Source organism: Microtus oregoni, unplaced genomic scaffold (genome assembly GCF_018167655.1).
Source record: "Microtus oregoni isolate MIOR12 unplaced genomic scaffold, Mior012 000053F_ref0000044, whole genome shotgun sequence".
Taxonomy (NCBI): domain Eukaryota; kingdom Metazoa; phylum Chordata; class Mammalia; order Rodentia; family Cricetidae; genus Microtus; species Microtus oregoni.
Window position 1 is genome coordinate 13,865,718 of NW_024543829.1, and position 23,976 is coordinate 13,889,693.

At 40.9% G+C, this 23,976-nt stretch overlaps 2 protein-coding genes across 2 annotated transcripts in view; both read left to right on the top strand.

Annotated features, from left to right (window-relative positions):
• Positions 1–19,750, top strand: part of Fnbp4 (formin binding protein 4) — a 36,744-nt gene extending 16,994 nt beyond the window's left edge. The window contains exons 9-17 of the mRNA XM_041637597.1: positions 984–1,108; positions 2,978–3,082; positions 5,646–5,779; positions 6,759–6,943; positions 14,527–14,843; positions 14,965–15,109; positions 16,120–16,472; positions 17,894–18,051; positions 18,298–19,750. Of these exons, the coding sequence (XP_041493531.1) occupies positions 984–1,108; positions 2,978–3,082; positions 5,646–5,779; positions 6,759–6,943; positions 14,527–14,843; positions 14,965–15,109; positions 16,120–16,472; positions 17,894–18,051; positions 18,298–18,388 (1,613 nt within the window). The 3' untranslated portion in view covers positions 18,389–19,750. The remainder of the gene's footprint in view (positions 1–983; positions 1,109–2,977; positions 3,083–5,645; positions 5,780–6,758; positions 6,944–14,526; positions 14,844–14,964; positions 15,110–16,119; positions 16,473–17,893; positions 18,052–18,297) is intronic.
• Positions 19,751–22,107: 2,357 nt separating this feature from the next.
• Agbl2 (AGBL carboxypeptidase 2) overlaps positions 22,108–23,976 on the top strand; it is a 47,983-nt gene continuing 46,114 nt past the window's right edge. Inside the window, exons 1-2 of the mRNA XM_041637480.1 lie at positions 22,108–22,143; positions 22,544–22,607. Coding sequence (XP_041493414.1) covers positions 22,108–22,143; positions 22,544–22,607 — 100 coding nt within the window. The remainder of the gene's footprint in view (positions 22,144–22,543; positions 22,608–23,976) is intronic.

Below are 23,976 nucleotides of genomic sequence, written 5' to 3' on the forward strand. Positions count from 1 at the left end.
TATCATCTGTTTCTATAATTCTGACACTTAGGATACAGAGGTTTTAGGATAGACTGGGCTACCAAGTGAGATCATATTCTAACTTTCATTTTATCTTATCTTAGAGTTTGTAAAATGTCTTGCTCTGTATCCCTGTCTAGCCTAGAGCTCCCTGTGTAGGCTTTGGTGGTGTTGAATTAATTTTTCTTCCCTTCACCTCTCAAGTGTTGGGATCATGGGTGCGTGCTACCATGTCAGTTGTGAAGCCATATAATGGGAGAGAAGGGATCTTGGCCAGGTTGCCTCTGCTGTCATCTAGAATGGCTGGGACTATTGGTATAGACAACTATATGAATCTTGATGGTCTTATAAGTTCTTATAGTTCTTAGCCACTTCAGGATTTCAGGAAGGTAATGGGGCGAGTTTTTGGTGGTGGTAATTTTTTTTTTTTTTTGAAAAGGAGTTCTGTATGGCTGTCTGTCCTGGTATTTACCTGTTTAGACCAGGTTGGCCTTGAACTCAAAGAGATTCTCCTGCCTCTCTGCCTAAGTAATGGAGCTAAAGACATGTACCACCATGACTGGCATTGATGACTTGTTATATAGTCCAGACTGGCCTGAAACTCAGGATCCTTCTATCCGTTCCGGGATACTAACAGGCGTGACCTATGCTTGGCAGCTGAAGTTGATGCTGCCCAACTTTTCTTCCTATTCCGCCCAATTTGGTAAAGAATCCTGTGTATTCCTAGTTTGGTACCTAGCTTTTGTAAGAAATGGAAGGGAAGATGGTGAGGACAAAGGGAAAGCAGAAATTCTAAGGTAAACATGGTAGGAGAACAATGGGACTTTGTGGTCACCTTTCCAGAAAAGGGACCTTTGCTGCTGATGGACGAGTTATTAGAACTTCGATAAAGCAGGCAAGAGAGTTGCAAAGAGAAGAAAATGTGTTTTGGAGCTCTCGGTTGTCTGTGTTGGCTTAATTTCATGGTGTTTTTGTTTTTGTAGCAATCGGTGCTGAAAATTCTGAAAAAACAGATGAAAATTCAGACAAGGAGGCAGAAGTAGAAGAGTCTTCTGAGAAGATAAAAGTCCAAATAGCACCTAAAGTAGAAGAAGAGCAGGATTTGAAAGTACGGGTATTTGTGATCTTCACTGGGGAGGTGGACATGGAGAAAGCTGGCCTGAGACTTGGGATACTCCTGCGTCAGTATCCCAAATGCTGGGATTACAAATTCAGCCATTAAACTGTTGCTAACTTCTGTTAGCAAGTCATAAGCTTTATTGTGTTCAAAACTAAAATTCTCATTTTGTTAGAATAAAAGATTTTATTTAAGGCTAGAATAAGGATGATGCTGAGAAGTAAATTGTATGAAAATTGTAAATACTTTCATTGAAATTAATCCTTTGCTGGAAAGAAATACAGGCTTCTCTGATTTACAAGTACTAAAAAGAGGAAAGATTTAATTCTTATGTGAAATGCTTGTCTTTAGGCCAGGTGGTGGTGGTGCACGCCTTTAATCCCAGCACTTGGGAGGCAGAGGCAGGCGGATCTCTGTGAGTTTGAGGCCAGCCTGGTCTACAAAGTGAGTTTCAGGACAGGCACCAAAGGTACACAGAGAAACCCTGTCTCGAAAAACCAAAAAAAAAAAAAAAAAAAAAAAAAAAAAAAGAAAAGAAATGCTTGTCTTTAAAGGAAGGCACATTTATTTCCAGTTGCATTTGTAGCCTCATGAAAATCTTTTCTAGGGGGCTGGAGAGATGGCTCAGAGGTTAAGAGGCTGCTCTTCCAGAGGTCCTGAGTTCAATTCCCAGCAACCACATGGTGGCTCACAACCACCTGTACTGAGATCTGGCGCCCTCCTCTGGCATGTGGGCATACATCGAGGCAGAATGTTGTATACATAATAAATAAATAAATCTTTAAAAAAAAAAGAAAATCTTTTCTATTCACAGGGATTTATAACCAGGACCACATCTGGTTATGCCCAAATCTGAACTGTTTAAGTCTTAATTTGTAAATAACTGAATGCACATCCTCCATATATGTTAAAACACCTGGGCTGCTTATAATACCTCATACTACATCTAATACTACGTTAATGGCTATTTGAAAATGGTTCTTTTGAAACAGTATTATCATGGAGCTCAGGCAGGGTTGGAACTCAGTCCTCCATCCTCAGCCGCAGGAGTGCTGGGATTATTGGCCTGTACTACCATACCTGGTGTACACTGTATTGAGAGATATAACCAAAAATGTCTATGCTTCTTTAACATAGACTGATTTATTTATTTATTTTCTAAAATTCTTAGTCTGTTGATTTAATGTGACCCTTTAAATGTGATTTGTTGGGAAAAACTGTAGCATGTATTTTTCTGTATTGTGCAACCTAGAAGGGACTGGGAGAATGTGATTTTCCAGCAAAAGTAAATGAAAATTTGGACAATATTGGAATATCATTTGTGATATTTTCCTTTCAGTTATTTTAAGATATAGTTGACATATTTACCATTTATAGTAAGATGTTTTATGTGTGTGTGTATAGTCACATCACAGATCTTTCTTTCTTTGGTATAGGGCTGTTAGACTATTTTTCTGAATTTCAGCTGTACAGTGTGGTATTGTTGGGTATTGTCACCAAGCTGTACCTTAGAGCCCAATTTTGTGGGTGAATGGTTTCTACTACTGTACCAGTATTTCCCTTATCACTTCAGCCTTAGCAGCAACCACAATTTCGATATTCTCTTTATGTAAATGTGGTTGTTTAAGATTAGAATCTATGTTCAGCTGTTGAAATATATGCTGTTTGAATACATTGTAATAGAGTGAGTAGATAAACATTTTATTATTTATGTGAATTTTATTGTAAAATAGAATTCTAAGCATATCTAGCTATAGTTATTTGTGTACAGCTAATAAATTTCCAGTATCTGTAATAATAAATTAATGAAGGAAGGAATGCTCGAGTTCTGGTTTAATTTTTTTCTGTTCTTTATTACAGTTTCAGATTGGAGAACTGGCAAATACCCTGACGAGCAAATTTGAATTCCTAGGGATTAATAGACAGTCCATCTCCAATTTTCACATGCTGCTCTTACAGACTGAGGTAATTCATCTGGTTTTGGCGTAATTGTCACTTTGTTGTTTTATTTTTTATTTATTCTTTTCAAAAATGTATTATGTATACAGTGTTCTGCCTACATGTATGCCCGCAGGCCAGAAGAGGGTATCAGATCTTATTACAGATGGTTGTGAGCCACCATGCTGGGAACTGAACTCAGGACCTCTGGCAGAGCAACCAGTGCTCTCAACCTCTGAACCATCTCTCCAGCCCTTTTGTTTTTGTTTTTCTGAGACAGAACCTATGTAGCCATGGCTGGTCTGAGCTTAATGTACAGACCAGGACTGTCTCAAATTTAGAAATTCTGGCTCTGTGCTGGGACTAAAGGCTCTTGTGCCACACTCAGCTTATTTAGCGTTTATGAAAGTTTTGTTTGTTTTTTGAGACAGGCTGTCCTGGAACTTACTCTGTAGACCAAGCTGGCCTCAAACTCAGCAAGATCTGCCTGCATTTTGCCTCCTGAGTGCTGGGCTCTTGCCACCACTCCCCTCCTGAAAGTTTCTTTTTTATTTAGATGTCTGTGTATACACATACACATAGAGGCCAGAAGAGGACGTCCAATCCTCTGGAGCTGGAGTCCCAGGTGTCTGTGAGCTCCCTGGCATGGGTACTGGGAACCAAATTTAGGTCTTAATTGCCAAACCAACTCTCTAATTCCTGTGGGTTTTTCTTTTGTCATTGTTGTTTTTGCTTTTCGTTTTTCAAGACAGAGTTTCTCTGTGTAGCCCTGGCTGTTCTGGAACTCACTCTGTAGACCAGACTGGCTTTGAACTCACAGAGATCCGCTTGTGTCTGCCTTCTGAGTTCTGGAATTAAAGGTGTGTGCTACCTCCACCCAGCTTCCAGTCCTTGTTTTGTTTTTAATGCCTGGGTGGTGTTCATGCCTATGTCTATGTGCATGTGTACAAGTGGAGTCCTGTACTGAACATTAGGAACTATTCTCCACTGTATTTCACCTTATTAATTGAGATACTTTCTCACCTGAGTCTAGAGCTTACCAATACTTGTGGTAATGTTTGGCCAACTTGCTCAGTGTGTCTCCACTTTCTGAGTGTTGTAATTTCAGGGGGGCCATGGTGCTTGCCTGGCTTTTATTTGGGGTGTGGGGATCTTAATTCTGGTCCTGATGCTTGTGGCAAGAACTTTAATAACTGAGCTAGCTCCATAGCCCATAAATAGTGCTTGAATGGCACTCTTTGTTAAGAATGTGTTTATGGGGCCAGAGAGATGGCTCAGTGATTGGGAGCACCGACTGTTCTGCCAGAGGATCTGGATTCAGTTCCCAGCACCCACGTGGGGAACTAACAACTGTAACTCCAGGATCCATCACCTTCATACAGACATACACGCAGGCAAAACACCAACACATATCAAATAAAAGTAAATTATTTTTCAAAAAAATGTGTTTTGTAGCTGGACAGTGGTGTTACATGCCTTCAATCCCAGCACGTGCTAAGCAGATGCCAGATGAATCTCTTGACATTTAGGCCACCCTGATTCACAGTGAGTTCCAGGAGAGCTAGGGCAGAGAAACCCTATCTCAAACCCCACCCCAAAATGTGTTTTGTGGGTAGGGAGATGTCACAGTGGGTATAAATAGATAGATGACCTTTGTCTCAGAACCCATAAGGTGGGAGAACCAACTCTACAAAGTTGTCCTCAAATTTCCACTTGGAGCAAATCACTCACACCCACACACACAGTAGTAATAAATAGTTTTGTGGAGGAGGGGTTGAGACAGGGTCTCTGCAATCCTGGTTGTCCTGGAGATCACTATATAGACAAGGCTAACCTCAGACTTACAGGTCCTCAAGCCTCAACTGAGATTAAAGGCTTGTACTACCACTTCCAGCTTTTAAAATTTTAAAAATGTGTTTTACAATATTAACTCTGAATTCATATTTGAACTATCAGTGCTGCAGGTAGTAACACTTTATTAAATAAAGCAGAATATCATCTTAATAGACATACATTTAAGAAGTGGTTTTTTTTTTTTTTGGTTTTTCGAAACAAGGTTTCTCTGTAGCTTTGGTGCCTGCCTGTCCCGGAACTAGCTCTTGTAGATTGTAGACCAGGCTGGCCTCGAACTCCCAGAGATCCACCTGCCTCTGCCTCCCGAGTGCTGGGATTAAAGGCGTGCGCCACCACTGCCCGGCTTGTTTTTGTTTTTTTAATATTTATTTATTTATTATGTATACAATATTCTGTCTGTGTGTATGCCTGCAGGTCAGAAGAGGGCACTAGACCCCATTACAGATGGTTGTGAGCCACCATGTGATTGCTGGGAATTGAACTCAGGACCTTTGGAAGAGCAGGCAGTGCTCTTAACCTCTAAGCCGTCTCTCCAGCCCCTGTTTTTTTTTTTTTTTTCTTTGAGACAGGGTTTCTCTGTAGCTTTGGAGCCTGTCCTGGAACTTGCTCTGTAGACCAGGCTGGCCTCGAACTCACAGAGATCCACCTGCCTCTGCCTCCCAAGTGCTGGGATTAAAGGCGTGCGCCACCACTGCCCAGCATTCTAATCTCAATCTTAATTCTCTGTTGATTCTAGACTCGAATTGCAGATTGGCGAGAAGGGGCTCTTAATGGAAATTACTTAAAACGAAAGCTTCAGGATGCCGCAGAACAACTAAAACAGTATGAAATAAACGCCACTCCTAAAGGCTGGTCCTGCCACTGGGACAGGTACGCACTCTTCTCCCCTTTTCATCTTTCACCTTTGACATCTCAGACATGATTTGTGATCGCCATCACCTGACGCCATGACAGCCTGTCTGGAGCCTGAGAGCAGCTGCAGTCAGCGGTGCTGGGCAGGCAAAAGCACTGCAAGCAGAGTTTGCCCAGCCACACATTTGGAGAAACAAAATCAGTGTTTAAAAGTGTTCCATGTAACGGATTTTTTCCCAAGATTGGACAAAGCCGGTTTTTACTCTCCAGAGTGTTGCACGGAGTAGGGCGGGCTTGGGGGTTAAGCGCATGCGAGAGCTCTGTGCGCTTTACAGGACCTCTGGAAGCAACTACTCCTGATTAACCTCGGTGACGTTCAGGAAAGCTTCGTGACTGAAGATGAGTGAAGAACAAGAGTACTATCCTCTGCCAGCAGGTCAGATGAAAACATTTCTTTTTATATTTGGCTTTTCTTGATTTTTTTTTTTTTCGTTATTTGAAATCTTTGCTCTTTTATTTTTCAGCTCCCAGATCCTCTCCCTCTCTTTAGCTTTCACTGTGTTTGATATCAAGAATTTGAAATGAATTCCACGGTCCAAGAGGGGAAGAGTCACCTTTCACTTCGATGTTCTCTTCTTTGGAAGGGAAATTAGTGTTCTAGGCAACTGAGTCCCTTCATTAATGAAACCTGGAACCCGGTTATGCATTGGCAAAAAACAAAAACAAACGAAAGAAAAGAAATGATTTCTTATTCATCCTTTGGAGAGGGATAAGGGCTGTATTCACAGAGCTGCTGACACTGCAAATAGCTTTGAATTTTCCTGGGTTTTCCATCCTCAATTGTCAAAGCTCTTTGTTGCCTTTGTGAATAGCAGTCCATAAGAAGAGGTTCGTCCCTGTGAGAGCAGACTGCTTGCTGTCCTGGGACAGGACCAAATGGAAGTGTCCCTGTAGGAGAACAGATTTTAAAACATGTGTTTTCTTTCTTGTAATTTAGGGATCATAGACGATATTTCTATGTAAACGAGCAGTCGGGCGAGTCTCAGTGGGAATTCCCAGATGGTGAGGAGGAGGAAGAAAGCCAAGCACAAGAAGTTAGAGATGAGATTCTTCCTAAGTCGACTGTGAAAGATAAAACCTGCACTGATCCAAACTCTACAGAGTCCTCTGAGAATTCCACAGGTAGGACAGTCTACTCTGTTGTAGTTGAACAGTTTTGGGGAAAAGGACATTAATATTTTTACTATAGGACAATTTGTAGCATAGTAATAAGATAGGCTAATTGCAAAGTCCAACTTAAACTAAGAGAATGCATGAGTTACACTGAAAGGAATTAATTCAATGACTAGTCAGAAAGCCAAACAACTATCTTTTGATCTTAAAAGATTTCATGTAATAAATACTAATTAGTACATGTTTTTGCTTACTCATTAATAGAGTACAAATCAAAATTCACATTAAATTTAAAAATAAGAGACCTATATGTAGGCGTAAATTTCTGTCCCGCCTGGTCCTACAGCCATTCAGTCCCAAAGAAATACAGAGGCTTATATTAATTATAAACTCTTTACCCCATTACTACCTCTTAACAAATTAACCTATAATTCTGTCTGTGTTTAGCCACATGGCTTGGTACCTTTTATCAGTGAGGCGTTCTCATCCTACTTCTTCTGTGTCTGACAACTGCGTCTCTGCCTTTCCTCTTCCCAGAATTCTCCTAGTCTGGTCACCCCGCCTATACTTCCTGTCTGGCTATTGGCCAATCAGCATTTTATTAAACCAATATGAGTGGCAAATTTTTGCAGTGCACATGAGCATTATCCCACAACATTCCCCCCTTTTTTTCTTTTCAAAACAAGAACTCTGAATCTAATCTCTCTTATTTAGCATTTTTCTGAGCATTATTCATAATTACTTGTAACTAAAACTCTAAACAAAGACAGACATCCAAAATCCATTTTTGGGGAATGTGGGTGCAGTTTCCTAGACTATTCCCTGCTGATTGGGGGTGCTGATAATCTTAAGGAGACCCAAAGAAACTTTAGGATTGTGGTCAAGTTCTGACTGGTGTATTTTGTAAGGCTGGATCATCTCAGCCAGCAGTCTTGAGGCTGTTCTTGATGTAGAACACAGAAGAAACTTCAACAGAGGTGCTCTAAAATGTTCTATCATCTTGGCCATCCGCTCCTATTGGAGATTTCTCAGGTGATCTTCCTTGATCAAACCTTATTTTTCTTTTTTTTAAACATTTATTTATTTATTATGTATAGAATATTCTATGTATATGCCTACAGGCCAGAAGAGGGCACCAGACCTCATTACAGATGGTTGTGAGCCATCATGTGGTTGCTGGGAATTGAACTCAGGACCTCTGGAATAGCAGGCAATGCTCTTAACCACTGAGCCGTCTCTCCAGCCCAAACCTTATTTTTCTTAACCCAGAATGAATCACAGCCCCTTATTTCCTGTGGAAACAAAAGCAAAACCTCTTCTCCAAAGTAACATATCTTTTGAATTAAATTTTGAAGTCAGGGGCTGGAGAGATGGCTCAGGAGTTAGGAGCACTGCCTGCTCTTCAAGAGGTCCTGAGTACAATTCCCAGCCAACCACATGGTAGCTCATAAATCTGTAATGGGATCTTACGTCCTCTTCTGGTGTGCAAGCATTCCTGCATGCAGAATACTGTATGAATGATAAGTAAATCTTTTTAAAAAAAAAATTGAGGTCAAGGCATTTTCAAAATTATATAGGTTGGATTAATCCAGCATTATATTTTTAGCAGCTATTGCTCTATCCTCAGCAGTCAAACAATTCAAAGACAACACAGTAACATACAGTATCCAGATTCATCTTTACATTGCTTTATTTTTTTTACTCTTTTATCTTTATGTTTTATTTTATTTATTTATTTTTTTTTTGAAAGAGGGTTTCTCTGTCTTTTTCTGTCCTGGAATTCTCTCTGTAGATCAGGCTGGCCTCTAAATCAGAGATCCACCTGCTTCTGCCTCCCAAGTGCTGGGATTAAAGGCGTGCACCACCACACCCAACTATTTCTTTTTTTTTTTTAAAGGACTTTCTTTATCCTTTTATTCTCCCAAGCCTACATATATTTTTAAACAAACTGTAAACTGTTTAGAGGGTTTTTTGTTCCCCTGTTGAATCTGTCTTTATATCTCTTTTTCTGACCACATGAGTCTTTAATCTGCTAAGTGATATGACTAGAATTAAAGCTGCAGCTTTGGCAGCTGCCTCCACTCCATTTCTTAGCTTTTTAAGAGTCTAGCTTCATGGCTGGTCTGGTACTTGCTAGATAGACTTAGGCTGTCCTCAAACTCATAGAGATCCATCTGCTTCTGCCTCCCAAGTGCTGGGTTAAAGGTGTGCAGCCACACCCACCCAGATCTCTTTTTTGTTTGTTTATTTTTAAAACATGGTTGCTAGGTTGAACTCAGGTTGCCATGCTTGTAACACAAGCACTTTGCTATTTCCTGTTCTTGTGCTTTTTGTTTTTTTAATCATCTCATATGTGCACGTGTTTTTGCACTTTGTGTGTGCCTAGTGCCATGCACTTCAAAGGCAAAGACTGTCAGAGTCCCCGAAATCTACAGATGGTTGTGAGCTGCCATGTGGGTGTTAGGACTCATCTGGAGACTATCTTGAAACTTGCTCTATAGATCAGACTGGCCTCAAACTCAGAGATCTCCCTGTCTCTTGTTTCCTGAGTGCTGGATTAAAGATGTGTGCCACCACCACCTGACTAGGAAACTTTGATAGCATAAGAAGAACCTCCTTTTTTTGTCTTCTTCCTATCAGGTATGTAGTGGCTTATTTCAACGAAATGACTAAGATAATGCTATCCTGTCCCAACATTATTTTGTGCCTGCATGGCCACTTCTCAGTCTTCTACACCCAACAGCCGCATTCACCTTGGTGATGCTTCTAGGATTGTCCATGGCATTGAGCATGGTTCAAACGTTTATTATGCGGTGTCTAGAAGATGCTACTGAACCTTACAAAGAAAGCAGATGTTACTAGACCACTCTAAATCTCTCACTAATGGAATTATGGCTTTGTCTTTAAGAATGCTGTACCCCTGAGCTTTGACACCAGGAGAATTTCTAGAGTTGCGAACCCATTCTTGGTCTGTCCATTAATAAAGGACTCAAAATTTTTTAATTAGCTTAATCAGCGTGGTTGTCAGTGACTGTCTCAATCAAGAGTCTAAGGCAGGAAGATTGGGAACTTGAGGGCAACCTGGTGGAAACCCACCCCCTCTACACACTTGCCCATTTTCAGTGCAAAAACGTGTTTCTTGCTCCCATCAAGAAATTTGCAGTCATATCCCTAATGATTTTGTTAACATCATTAAGAAGCCTAGATAACATTAGATGAACTAAAATATCACAGATTATAATGGTAATGTATAGAGTTAAAGCAAGAGTAAGGGTTTTTACTCTGCCACATTTACAAGTCTACTTTTGGTAGCAGTGAGTGACAAATATTCCTAGTAACAGTTTATGGTTTTTTCTTTAGTACATAATAAACTGAGGCTTGATTTTGGTTGAGTGGATGATTCCATTCTTAACCACTCTGCTGATTTTTGATTGTTTGAATCAGACTCCCAAACTGTTCTCAGACTCCCTATACAGACAAGGAAAGTATGACCTTGACCTCCAAATCCTAGGTGCTGAGATCCCAGTTATCCACCAGCACACTGGGACTCTTGATCATAGTTCCTCATTTTATACACTCCCCTAATTGACTACTGTACAGTAACAAGTCTTAAGGATTGGGGGTTTGGTGGTTTTTGTTTTGTTTCTTTAAAAAACACTTCAATGTCAGGCATTAAGATTTTATTCTATTGTTGATGGCAAACTGTTGATGCTGTCTGGTAAAAGGTAAACCTTGAGCCATTTTTTGGGTGCGGAGTGTGGTTTGCTTTTGTGTGTGTGTGTGTGTGTGTGTGTGTGTGTGTGTGTGTGTGTGAGAGAGAGAGAGAGAGAGAGAGAGAGAGAGAGAGAGAAAGAGAGAGAGAGAGACATGATTTCTCTGTAGCCCTCTGGCTGTCCTAGAATTCACTCTATAGACCAGGCTGGCTACCCTCAGAGATCCGCCTGCCTCTGCCTCCCAAGTGCTGGGATTAAAGGTGTGCGCACCATTCAGTTCACTACGCCCATCTTTAAAACCATCTTTTATTAAAAGAAAAATGAGGGTGCCATCAGAATTGCTTGGTGGGTAAAAGTTGATTGCTGCCAAACCTGATGATCTGCGTTCAGCCCCCAGGATCCACATGTTGGAAGGAGAGAACTGACTCTTTGAAGTTGTCCTCCAACCTAGATAAATAAATACACACGGGGACACACACACAATTAATTTAAATTTTTTTAAAAAAGGCTGGGTGGTGATCGTGCATGCCTTTACTCCTAGCACTCAAGAGGCAGAAGCAGACAGATCTCTGAGTTCAAGGCCAGCCTGGTCTACAAGAGCTAGTTCCAGGACAGGCTCAAAAACTACTCTCGAGAAGAGAGAAAAAAAAAAAATTAAGAAAGAAAAAGAATCTGGAGATATTTGCATAGTAATAGTATGTGCTTAGCATTCATGAGGCCTCCAGGTTTGATGCCTAGACCACCCAAAAAATAAAAACAGAAAAGTTATTATGCCATAAGGAGGAGGCAAGTAAGTTTTAAGGTTTACTTCAATTTTAGTCCTTGCTCATTGTTTCAGTGTATAGTAAGCATCATATCTCTGAAGGTGGAGTGATACTTCTTCGTGGTGAGTAACATGTGATATAAGATACCTAAGAGCAAAAGGTTTTAGATTAAGAATTGGTATCTTCACGATAGTCTCTTTAAACTTAATGTAGTTCTAATTTTAGTGCATAACAAAAGCTGTTGATAACTTTAACCATCACATTGGATTTCAGAATTAAATGTTCATGTCAGTATAAAAAATACTAACTGGATTTGATTTATAAACAAGTAGCAGCATGATTGTAATAGATACATATAATATATGATGCTCAAACTAGGTTTTCTGTTTAGAAGTTTTGATTATAACATTTTTTTTTAAAGACTTATTTTTATTATTTGTGTGTGTGCCTGTGGAGGCCAGAAGGCAGCCTTGGATCCCTTGGACTGCAGTTAACAAACATTTCAGAGCCACCTGATATGGGTACTGGCATCTGAACCCTGGTCCTCGGGATAGAACTGCAAGCCATCTTAACAGTGAACCGTCTCTTCAGACACATTGCTTTTGACTTTTTGAGATGTATTTTAGGCTAACTCAGACCCAGGAGTTAGAATTACTGGCTTGTGCCACTATCCTATCTTAAGTAATTTCAACCTTTTTGTGCTTAAGCTAAAGAAAGAATGATCAGTGTTTGAGATACAGCTTTTATGTTTGAGTAAATTTAGGGGCTTGGGATTCTGTTACTTTTTGCTAAATTTATCAAGTTGGGTAGTGTGTGTTGCTTGTGTTTAGTTTGTCTCGTCTTTTGCTTATTTGTCTGTGTTTTTGGAAACAATGCCTGTTATACCTCTGGCTGGTTGGGAATTTGCTAAGAATGAGTGAATTTGAAGTCACAGTCTTCCTGCATTATAGTTAATTTAGTAGAAAAAAGTTAAAATCTTAAATTAATAACCTTATTGTTTATTGCTTTATTTTTATCTTTATGAAGTTCTGATGAAATCATGATGTGCTGTTTTATAATATAGACTTTCTAGCTATATATATACTTTTTGGTCAAATTAGTCTTCTGAAATGTTTTTGTCGGAAAGTTGGCATATAACTAAATTCATATTACTTGATGCCAATACAAAAAAAGGTTAATGAGACATTTGAGTTCTTCTAGCTGAAAAACTGCATTCATGTTTTCTGGTAAATCTTTTTCTAATGTCCCTTTCTTTAGCAATAAGGAATGTTTCAGTAATTATAAAAACAGTGTGAATCATCTTAATATTTTTTACACAATATATTAGCTATGGCCGATTGTGGTGGCGCACGCCGGTAGGATTTGCTGAAGGAGGCAGAGGCAGGAGGCTCACGAGTTCGAGGCCAGCCTGGGCTACACATTAAAAAAAAAAAGAAGAAAAAAAATATATTAGCTATGGTGTTCCATTAGCAAATCTATCTAAAAGCCTGTTGGCTTGGGCTTTACCTTGTCAGGCGTTGAGTATAAATGACCTTCTCCCTAACCTAGAGTTTTTCGTAACGGAGCCCTTATTTAGTCAAATTTTGACAGGTGGCGGCATTTGGATATTTACACGCCTATAATCCCAGCACTTAAGGAGGCAGAGGCAGGTGGATGTCCGTGAGTTCAAGACCATTGTGGTCTGCAGGACTAGTTCCAGGACAGACTCCAAAGCTACACAGAGAAATCCTGTCTCAAAAAACTTAAAAAGAAAAAGAAAGCACTAGGGCTAGTCATTAGACCTGGTCTCTTGGTTCTGGCCTGGCCCCTGACAACTCTATCATCCTAAGATAATAGTTCCTACCTGGGTTTCATCACCTCCAAAATGAGAAAGTTGAACTAGATGATTTCTCATGTTTCTTCTACTCCTAGATTCTATGATTTTTAGGGAGAAAATCCCCTCAACATTCCTGGGATATATATCTAATAGTCCCATATATTGTGAAACATCCCTATTGACGATAAAGAGGGATGGGGAAGGCTACAAGTAAGTATATCCTCCTATTTTCTCTAATCTTTAAAAAGCTCTACCCAGCAGCAAAACTGCAGTGTTCAATGATAGTGTTTGTGAAATTTGAGAAAAATTTAACATAGCTTTTCAGTTATAATTTAACTCAAGCTAAAGCAACAGCAGTTTAAAGTTTCTACATCTTTTAACACCGTGTTTGAAAATCTCAGTGATCATTTGACATTTTGTCCTAAATTCCTCTTCACTCGTCACAGAAAGAAGAGTGACCTTCCCTTTGTTGGTGTGGTTAAACAAATGTCATTTGCACATGTGAAGTACATTTTTAAATACTTCTAATATCCATTTTTAAAACTTCTAATCCAGGTTAATCAAATAGGTAGAACTTTTTTGTTTTAATGGGTTTTCACTGTGGCATCCACACTTAACTAGTTCACCAAAAAAAAATGATAGTAATAAAACAGAATCAGTATTACAGATATACATGGTTCATTTATTTCATTTTTGAAACAAAGTCCCCAGAGAATTTCTGCCTTCTCATGTTGCAATAAATGTTTGAAAAAAAAATTCTAGGGGCCTGAAGCTGTTAAGAGCATATACTATTTTGGCAGAGGACTGAATTTGGTTCTCAGTACCAACCAACTGGACAGATCACCTCTGCCTTAACTCAAGCCTCAAGAGGATCCAATGATTTGGTGCCTTCTTCTGGTCTTTAAGGGCACCTGCACACACAGGCACATACCTAAACACACACACTTAAAAATAAGGTTTATTTCCAAGTTTTAGATTTGGATGATGGAATTTCTCGTTGTTTTGTGATATTTTTATTTATCTACAAATCTGGATATAAAGGCTAGTACAATATAGCTAGGGAAAGTTCTCTCAGCATCATAAATTATAGAAGTAATTTCTAAGTTGAACTGCTCAGTGTTTCAGTGATATTAGTGGCTAGCTATGAGTCAAGTTTTAATTACGGGAGAGCCTTCTAGTCCTGCTATCTGAAACAACTGTGCACTTTTGTCTTAGGTTTGTAGTGATGTGAACCTTAACATGAATATTAGCTATGAAGGATTTGTTTTGGTTTTTCCCTCACTACTGTCTGTTTTCCAGGTTCTCTTTGTAAAGAATCATTTTCTGGCCAAGTTTCTTCATCACTCATGCCACTTACTCCATTCTGGACCCTCCTTCAGTCACATGTACCTGTGCTTCAGCCACCATTACCTCTGGAAATGCCTCCACCCCCACCTCCACCCCCAGAATCTCCTCCTCCTCCTCCTCCACCACCTCCTCCACCTCCTCCTTTAGAAGATGGTGAGATTCAGGAGGTAGAAATGGAGGATGAAGGAAGTGAGGAGCCTCCTGCCCCCGGAACAGAGGAGGATACTCCTTTGAAGCCTTCAACACAGACCACGACTGTAACTAGCCAGGTAATGATGTCCTTGACATTGTGGATGGTAGTGGAGCCTGGAACATAATTGGCATGTTTTACTTTAGAAGGATATATTTTGTAGGGCTTGTAATTTGCTGACTGGGATGTTTGTGTTTCAGAGTTCAGTTGATCCTACCACCTCTAGTCCTCCATCTACTAAAGCAGTAAAGAGAAAGGCAGCAGAAATTAGTACTGCAGTGGTCCAGAGATCGGCTACTATTGGTAGTTCTCCAGTTCTCTACAGCCAGTCAGCTATAGCTGCAGGTAAGCATCATAATTAAAGTAGGTTCTTCTCAATATATCATTTGTTTCTAGCAGTAGATGCTGTAAATAGAAGGCATTTGATTGAAAAATACTGTTGATGTAAGAGACCTGATGCGTGAATGCTCCGGTGTTCTGGCTCATATCCCAGTTGTGGACAAACTTTCTGAGCTCTCATTCTCTCTGGATTACTTATAGAATTGTTAGGAAGGCAAAGGCAAAAAGAATGTAGAAAATGAATAAAATGATTGCTCGAACCGGATTTTTTTAAAAAAAAAAATACTATTTATAGTTATTTCTCCCAGTTACTAAAAACTACCCTTAAACATGTATCCTTATCCTTACAAGATTATTTTCTGTTTTGCTTTATTGTTTTTTGTTTGGTTGGTTGGTTTGCTTTGGTTTTTCCAAGACAGGATTTCTCTCGAGTAGCTCTGGCTCTGTAGACCAGGCTGGCCTCGAACTCAGAGATCTGCCTGTCTCTGCCTCCAGAATGCTGGGATTACAGGCGTGTGCCACACCACCCAGCTATGCTTTTGCTTTTTTAAGACAGGGTGTTAATAGGTCTAGAACTCGTTTTGTAGACCCTTCTGGGTACTGGCATTAGAGACATGTTCCATTTATTCAGGGTCTACACAATTGTTTTCTGTACATTTATATATACTAGTTATTTTTATGTTGAAGAGCCTCAATCTGTAAGTGTTCACGTTTTAATTTAATTTTATTTTTTTGATTTTTTTTCTTTTTAAGACAGTTTTTCTGTGTAGTACTGGCTGTCTTGGAACTCACTATGTAGACCAGGCTGGCCTCAAACTCAAATCCATGTGTTTTTGCCTCTCAAGTGCTGGGATTAAAAGCATGGCCTACCCTGCCCAGCTACAACATTTAATATTTTGCTATTAACAAATATTTTTAAAGGAAAAAGTATATTGAGATCATTTTGTGATTGAACTGCTAGTTTCCTTTTCCTTCTTTCTTGTTACAGTGTCCTTTTTTTATGTTTCCTGCATTAGGTCACCAATCAATGGGGATTTCACACCAGGCTATTGGGATGGCACACCAAGCAGTATCAGTTAGCCATGCAGCAGCAGGAATGGGTCATCAGGCCAGAGGGATGAGCCTGCAATCAAATTACCTTGGACTAGCAGCAGCACCTGCAATTATGAGTTATGCTGAATGTTCTGTCCCAATTGGAGTGACCACACCATCATTGCAGCCAGTTCAGGCTCGTGGAACTATGGCCACACCTGCTGTCGTAGAACCACCACCACCTCCTCCTCCACCACCTACACCTACACCACCTCCGCTACCACCAGCTCCCAAAGTGCCACCACCTGAGAAGACAAAAAAAGGAAAGAAAGATAAGGTAAGTCTTCACTTTTTTTTATTTAAAAAAAAATAGTAGGATGATACTCACATAGCAAAATCAAAAGAATAATAATTTAATAAAGATTTATTGCCAGGCAGTAGTGACACACAACTCTAATCCCAGCACTTGGGAGGTAAAGGTTGACAGATCTTTGTGAGTTTGAAACCAGCCTGGTCTACACAGTGAGTTCCAGGACAGACAGCTACATAGTGAGACTCTGTCTCAACTCACACTCCACCCCACCCCCCCACCAAGTTTTTTTTTTTTTTTTAATGTTTTTTGCTTAAATGTATGTCTGTGTACTACTTATGTGCCTGGTGCTCATGAAGGCCACAACTGGCTTTACAGTAAGTCCCCATTTGTGGGTGCTAGGACTCAACCCAGGTCCTTTGGAAGAGCTGTAAGCAGAGTTGTCCCTCCATCCCCTTCCCAATTAATCGTTTTTAAGCACTTCTTTAAAAATGATTTCTCTGTTTCCTTCTATTTATGGTGTGTGTGTGTGTGTGTGTGTGTGTGTGTGTGTGCGCGCGCGCACGCGCGCGCACGCACCTCTATACACAAGTCCCTGCAGAGACTAGAGAGCGTCAGGGTCCCTGGAACTGGACTACAGGTGGTTATGAGTCCCTGATATGAGTGGTAGGAACCGAATCCAGTTCTCCAAAGAACAACAAATGTTCTTAACTACTGAGCCATCTCTTAAGAAATTTTACACGTGTATTAATGCATGATGTTTTGAACATATTCACACATCCCCATTACCATTTTTTTGTATTCCTTTTCCCACTGGCTCACCTCCTCCTCCCAACTTGTCCACATCTTTTGTTTGTTTATCCCGCGTCTATGTTTTACTTGCATATCTTTTGTTTCTAAGACAGGGTTTCTCTGAGTTGCCCTGGATTTACTGAATCTCACTTATCCCAACTAGATTAGCCTCAAAATCAGAGATCCACCTACTTCTACCTCTTGAATGCTGGGGTTAAAGGCTTTTGCCACCATACCTGGCTTATTTTTATAATGACCCAGTGAATTTTATAGCTTATAGGGGCTTGAGCACTTTACCGGTTCCTTCACCACCAAAAAGACTCTCCTTCCTCTATCAACCGTTAACTGTGTGTATAAATCCTCGGAGAAGGGTGGGGCCCTGTAAGCCCTTGCTCTCTTCATGACAAGCTCTTGTTAATAGGCCTAATCTTGTATAGACAATCCAGCGGCTTTGAGTTCAAAAGAGCATCTATGCCATGCCAGAAGTTAGTGTTCCAACATTATCTGCACACACCACCTTCATACTTGTAAGCCTGGGGTTCTGGTCGCATCCAGTGTCACATTTATCCCTCGGTTCCAGGGAGAGATCTTGATTGTCAGTATAAAGGACCTGTTTCCTGTCTGTGTGCATCTTCTGATCTGTAACTTTGTTTTAGGCAAAGAAAAGTAAAACCAAAATGCCATCTTTGGTAAAGAAATGGCAGAGTATCCAGCGGGAGTTAGATGAGGAAGATAATTCGAGTTCCAGTGAAGAGGACCGGGAATCCACTGCACAGAAGCGAATCGAGGAGTGGAAACAGCAGCAGCTGGTCAGGTAAATGGAGTGCAGTTCCTGATGGGAAGGGTTTGTGCTAATCTTAGGGTAGTCGTATTCTTAACATCACAGTCTTTCATGAAGAATACACTGCTCCTTTGCTGAGAAACTTAAAACATTTTCCTGAGTGGACATGAGATCCAATTTTCAGTTTCAGTATTTATTTCTAAAAATAAAATAAAATAAAAATGAAAAAGATTCTCTTCTCTTTCCAGTGAAGTAGTAACTTGCATATTGTTTTCACAGTGGCATGGCAGAAAGAAATGCAAATTTTGAAGCCCTTCCTGAGGATTGGCGAGCAAGACTGAAGAGAAGGAAAATGGCCCCCAACACATAGTTTTAATTTTTAAAAATTTTTTTTTTTTGTTTTATGTTTAAAGTCTTAACCAGTTCTAAGCTGTTGTCAGATGAACTGTAAATGTTATGAGGAAGAACATCCTGGACAAAACCCATGCATATTAAGTTGTCTGTTTAGGAGATGTAGTTTTCTGTTTGCTGAAGGAGGGGTGTTTGGAATTGCTTTGCCCTGACTGTCTCTTTTCACACTGGCAAGCTTAGCATGTTAGATATGAGTCAGTCTTGAGGAACATGGGAGTCATGGGCATGAAACCTCAGTATAGGACTCACTGGCAAAAGGAAATGCCCACTAGAGGCTTGTTCAGTTCCTAGTGTAATACTCTCCTTACCTTCTACTCCAGAACAAGTGCAATTAAGAAGGCAGCTCTGTATCCTATCTTGCTTGAACATCAGAATCTTTGACCTCTTCCTCGAGTCTGCTGCCCCTGAAGTATTGAGATTGTGCTGATGGCCACATTTTCTCAGAAACCCTGTGGCACTCATTTCATACCAGGTGGCATATTGACAGGCACGCAGAGTAGCAGCTGCAGGTGTTCAGATCCTTGATTGTGAGAAATTCCCCTAAGTGTGTGGTAGTCAGTAAAATAGGCCACTTTGTGTACTGTCGGCATTGTTTTACCTGCTTCAGAAATTCCCCTCTCCGTGAGATTCCAGTGTTTAAGAAGCAGTCCACTGTTGTGTGCTTTCTCCTGTATCACAATCAAGAAAGGTCACTTTAACTGAAGAAAAAGCAAATTGTGTCTTAAAGCTGTTTGTATTTCTCCAGTTTCTGACACTGTAAATTTGTATATATGCACTAATAAAGCTCTTTTTATACTTGTGATTGGTTATCCTTTTGCTCTTCTAAGCATGTTACCCTGCAGTTATAATACCAGGACTTAGTGTATTCCATTCTTAGTTGTTGTGACCAAACATGGTACAGAGCATGCACTGACATTTGAACATCAGGAAAAAATAGCATCTTGGAGATATACGGGGACAGATTTTAAACAAGGTGGAGCCTTGTGTGACTATGCTTACATTCCATTCTTACTAATATTTGTCCTGTCCGAGTCCTGGGAACAATGTGATACGGGAGAAAGGTGCTTTCTAGCTTTTTTTTTATAGGTAATAAAAAGCTGATTATGGAAAATAATAGATACTTAAGATTATAATCAATAGTTAACCAAAGACAATAGTTTGGATTTTATTCTAGTATTCCTATCCAGTTAAAATTTTTTACTTTGTATTATAGTGTACTAGATTTTATTTATCATGTGCTAATGCTGAGATGCCCATTTTGTACCTAAAATTGTTTTGTAATTTGCATAGTTAAATTTCTATAAATAAAGGTTATCAACTAGCTGTTAAAGTTCTTGTCTTAACTAATTGACAGTTTTCCAGGTGTGTAATTGTTGCTGGAGAGGCCTCCTTACCACCCTGCTGTTGAGCACATAAGGAACCTGATGGATGGCCCAGGGCTTGGTTTTGCCCCCTTAGTTTCTAACTAGTTTGTTAGTTTTTTGTTTTTGTTTTTTTTTTGTTTGTTTGTTTTAGAGGATTTTTTTTTCATTCTAGCTAGAAGGTTAGAAGGTAGAGAACAAAGAGTAAAAGTGTTCAGTAGCTAGCCCGTATCATCACTAGTTGAGATGACATTCTAGCATGCAAGTCTGGCCTGTCTGAATAGCTTATCCAAGATTCTGACCTCAGCTTTTATGAGGCCGTTCACTTTTTGTTGCTGTTGTTAAAGGTCTACTTATGTATATGGATGTTTTGTCTGCGTGCATATCTGCACACCAGAAGAGGGCATGGATCCTATAGGGGTACAGCTAAAGATGGTTGTGAGCCACCGATGTGAGTGCTGAAGACTGAACTTATAAGAGAAACCAGTGCTGTGCCCTCCAGCCAAGAGAAGGTTCAAACTTAAAATAGGACATCTTTAACACAAATCCTTGAACAAGCCTCAAAAAGTAACAGTGGGGCAGGAGAGGTGGCTCAGCACGTAAGAGCAGTCCAGCACACACATCCAAACTGTAACTTAAGCTCTAGGGAGATCTCTGGCAGTACGTTCCTGCAGTCACGTGCACGTACACAACATGAAAATCTTTTTTTGAAAATTATATTTTTTAAAGAATAAGGGCTGATTGGATAGCCTAAAAGGTTTGGGTTTGACTGGCTGACACCTGCTAGTCCCTGGAACCCATACAAAGGTGGAAATGAAGAACTCCGCACGGAAACATAATTCTATGAAAAATGGATGGGAGGCAGCTGGAGAGATGTCTTAGAGCTCACAGTCTCGTTCCCAGCATCCAATTCTTACTTAAGACAGCTCACAAGGGCAGGACACTTCCCTGGGGACCGAAATCTTCTAGCCTCTACGAGCATCTGCATGCAAACAGGGAGAGAGAAATAGTTTTTAATGAGTAACTTGTATTTTAAATCAAATCAAGAAAAAGTGGAGGGCTGGAGAGATGGCTCAGAGGTTAAGAGCACTGACTGCTCTTCCAGAGGTCCTGAGTTCAATTCCCAGCAACCACATGGTGGCTCTCAGCCATCTGTAGTGAGATCTGGTGCCCTCTTCTGGCCAGCAAGCATACATACAGACAGAACACTGTATACATAATAAATAAATCTTTAAAAAGAAAAAAAAGAAAAAGTGGAAAGGAAGCTGTTTTAAGTTTGTCAAAGGGAGAAGGAATGATGTAAATTAGAATGAGCCTGATTCCTAGGACTGATCTGCTTTCCCTGTTTAAATAAAGCTTGTTTGGTTGCTACAGCTCCCCCTTAAACAGGAAATTACTAAAACTACAGAAGTTAGAAAATAGGGTGAACTCTCCTGGCACTGTTCCTAGCCTAGGCCGTTGATGTGTGAAACAAATTGCCTGACATCGCAGGATGAGGGCGGGGTTCTGCCCTCCTTCCGCTTCAGGCTCCGGGTTGCTAGGCTGCCAGGGTCCGCGCGGAAAGCTCCGCAGGTGAACAGATGGGCTGGGCCTGCGAAGGAGCCAGTTAGTGTATCTCAGGCGGGAAGGGGGTGAGAAGGGCGGGGGAGGGTGAAGAGTAGGGGGTGAGGAGGGCAGGAGTTGAGCAGGGTAGGGGATAAAGGAAGTAGAGGGTGGGGACGGCGGGCCTGGGATGAGGAGGGCAGGGTACTGAGGAGCGTTGGGCCAGCCCTCTCCAGGCACCTGAGGCCGGAGTGGCAGTGGCCGGGTATGGGAGCTGGGCGCGCGGGTCGCCTGCCAGCTCTGGTGGGAATTTCTGCATCACTGTGGGGAACATCTCTGGGGTGGGACGCTCACAACTGAACGAACGTTTCCAGGACCGGTTGCTTTCGACTTCCTGACCTTTCCTTTTCAACTGCTCGTGCCTCCAACCGGGAGGATTCCGGGTGTCCGAGCGTCTCTTCTCGGTGTAAGCACAGCATGGGGCCAGCGAGGGTCCCGGTAAGTCTAGAGGACGAAGCACGGGGACTCGCATTGCGCCCTGACTGCACAGGTGCGTGCAGGATTGCCCTGAAGTCGAAAGGCTGTGAGCGTGAAGGGGCATGGCAGTCAGATTTGGTGTTCTTTGGTGGTGCTGTGTGTTTGGATTGGTTTCTTTCCACCTTCCTGCTGCGATATGAGACTTTGGTGTAATCAGCTCCCCTTTTGGAAATTAGGCAGAGGTTGCAGCTGGCAGCGGTGCTACTGATTCGCCTACATTTTTCTATGTGGCAGTAACATGTTCCCAGCGCTGGAAACAGAGTTGAAGCAGGAGGTCGGTACACTCCCCTTTCCAAAACTTCACAGAAACTTAATCCTAGACCAAAAGGTTCATTGTGGTGGCCTGCTGGTCCAACTGGAGGATTGTTTTGTGTTTGGCTTTTGGGGAGGCAGGTAGGTAACGTGACCTTGCTGTGTAGCGCAGGTTGGCATGGAACTCACTCTGTTGCCCAGCCTGGCCTTGAACTTGCTCCTCCTACCTCTGTTTCCCTGGCGCTGTAATTCCTAGTGTGCTCTACACCCGCTAGTACCCCAGACCTGTTAGAGACAGCATAACTCGATATTTGCATGGATTGTTTTGTTACCGTATCCTGTGAAACATGTTTGACACTTGTTGCTAAGAATTCAGTGTCATCTGAATGACATGTTCTGCTTGAGAATACCCTTTCTTTCAGACTCTTCCTGATCCCTACGAGGATTTTATGCACCATCACCTCCAGTATTATGGATACTTTAAAGGTAATAACACTTGGTTCTTTCCCGGCATCACCAAGCTGACCTGTGGCATTAACTGAAAGAACTGTGTTTGGTTAAGACTGGAGTCCTTTTTCTAGTTGATTAGTTGAAAAGCACCTGCTACCCCTATTGAACTGCCGTGTCCCTCTGTCTAGGGACAGCCTCGCTATATATAAAAGTACAAATGTTTCCTCTAGTCTTTTCAATTTGTTGGCCTGTTTTCTACTGGTGCACTAATAACTACCATCTCTGAATTGTCGTATGACATTCAAATAGTTCTTATATAGGTGAGTCTCCCTGTGTAGTACAGGCCTCTTACACCACTATGCCCAGTTTGTTTATAGTCTTGCTATCTGGAGAGTCATTTCCTTTCACCTTGTTCTTCAAAAGCATCTAGCCTTTTCTTGAGTCTTTGCTTTCCTCTCTTCTTTTTGTCTTTTGGTTTTAGAGATTGGACTTTTGTTCACTATAGTGTGCTATGCAAGCACCCTGCTGAGCCACATCTCAGTCTTCTGGATGTAAATGTTAAAATTAGTTTGTGATATTAAAAAGAAATCATTTGGAACGGGAAGTGAGGTGTACAATGGTAAAACATTTGTCTAACATTATCCAGGGGCTACATTCAATTCCCAGTACCTTGAAACCTTCTATTTATGTATGTATTTATTCGCTTGTTGATTTTTTTGAGACAGTCTGTATATACCAGATTACTCAGTTCCCCATACTGATCTTTTTGTTTATAAATCAGAGTTGGAATTTATTAGGAAAATGGTTTGTTTGTTTTTGTTGGTGGCGGTGAGGTTTTTGTTTTGTTTTGTTTTGTTTCAAACAGGGTTTCTCTGTGTAGCCATGGCTGTCCTGGAACTCACTCTGCAGACCAGGCTGTCCTTGAACTCAGAGATCCATCTGCCTCTGCCTCCTGAGTGCTGGGAGTAAAGTTGTGCACCAGCACTGTGAGGTATATGGGTGTTTTTTGCCTACATGTATGTATGTGCACCGTGTGTGTGTAGGGTGTACCTGAGGAGGTTGGGGTCCCTGGAACTAGAGTTATAGATGCTCATGAACTACTGTGTAGGTGATGGAAACCAACTTGGGTTCTCTGAAAGATCAGTAAGCACTGTTAAAACAGTGGGCCATCTCTTCAGCCCATTTGCTATTGTTTTAAGACAAAATCCTGCTGTGTACCCTGGGTGACCTATAATTTCCTAGGTAGACAAAGCTGAAATCTTCTTGCCTCTACCTCCAAAGCACTGGGATTACAAATGAGTGCCACCATGTGCAGGGCGTATTTAAAGATTTTGTATAGTATTTCCATTTTTGTATTACTATAAATGTTTCTCCCCCCCCCACTGGCTTAGGAATTTATTAGAGG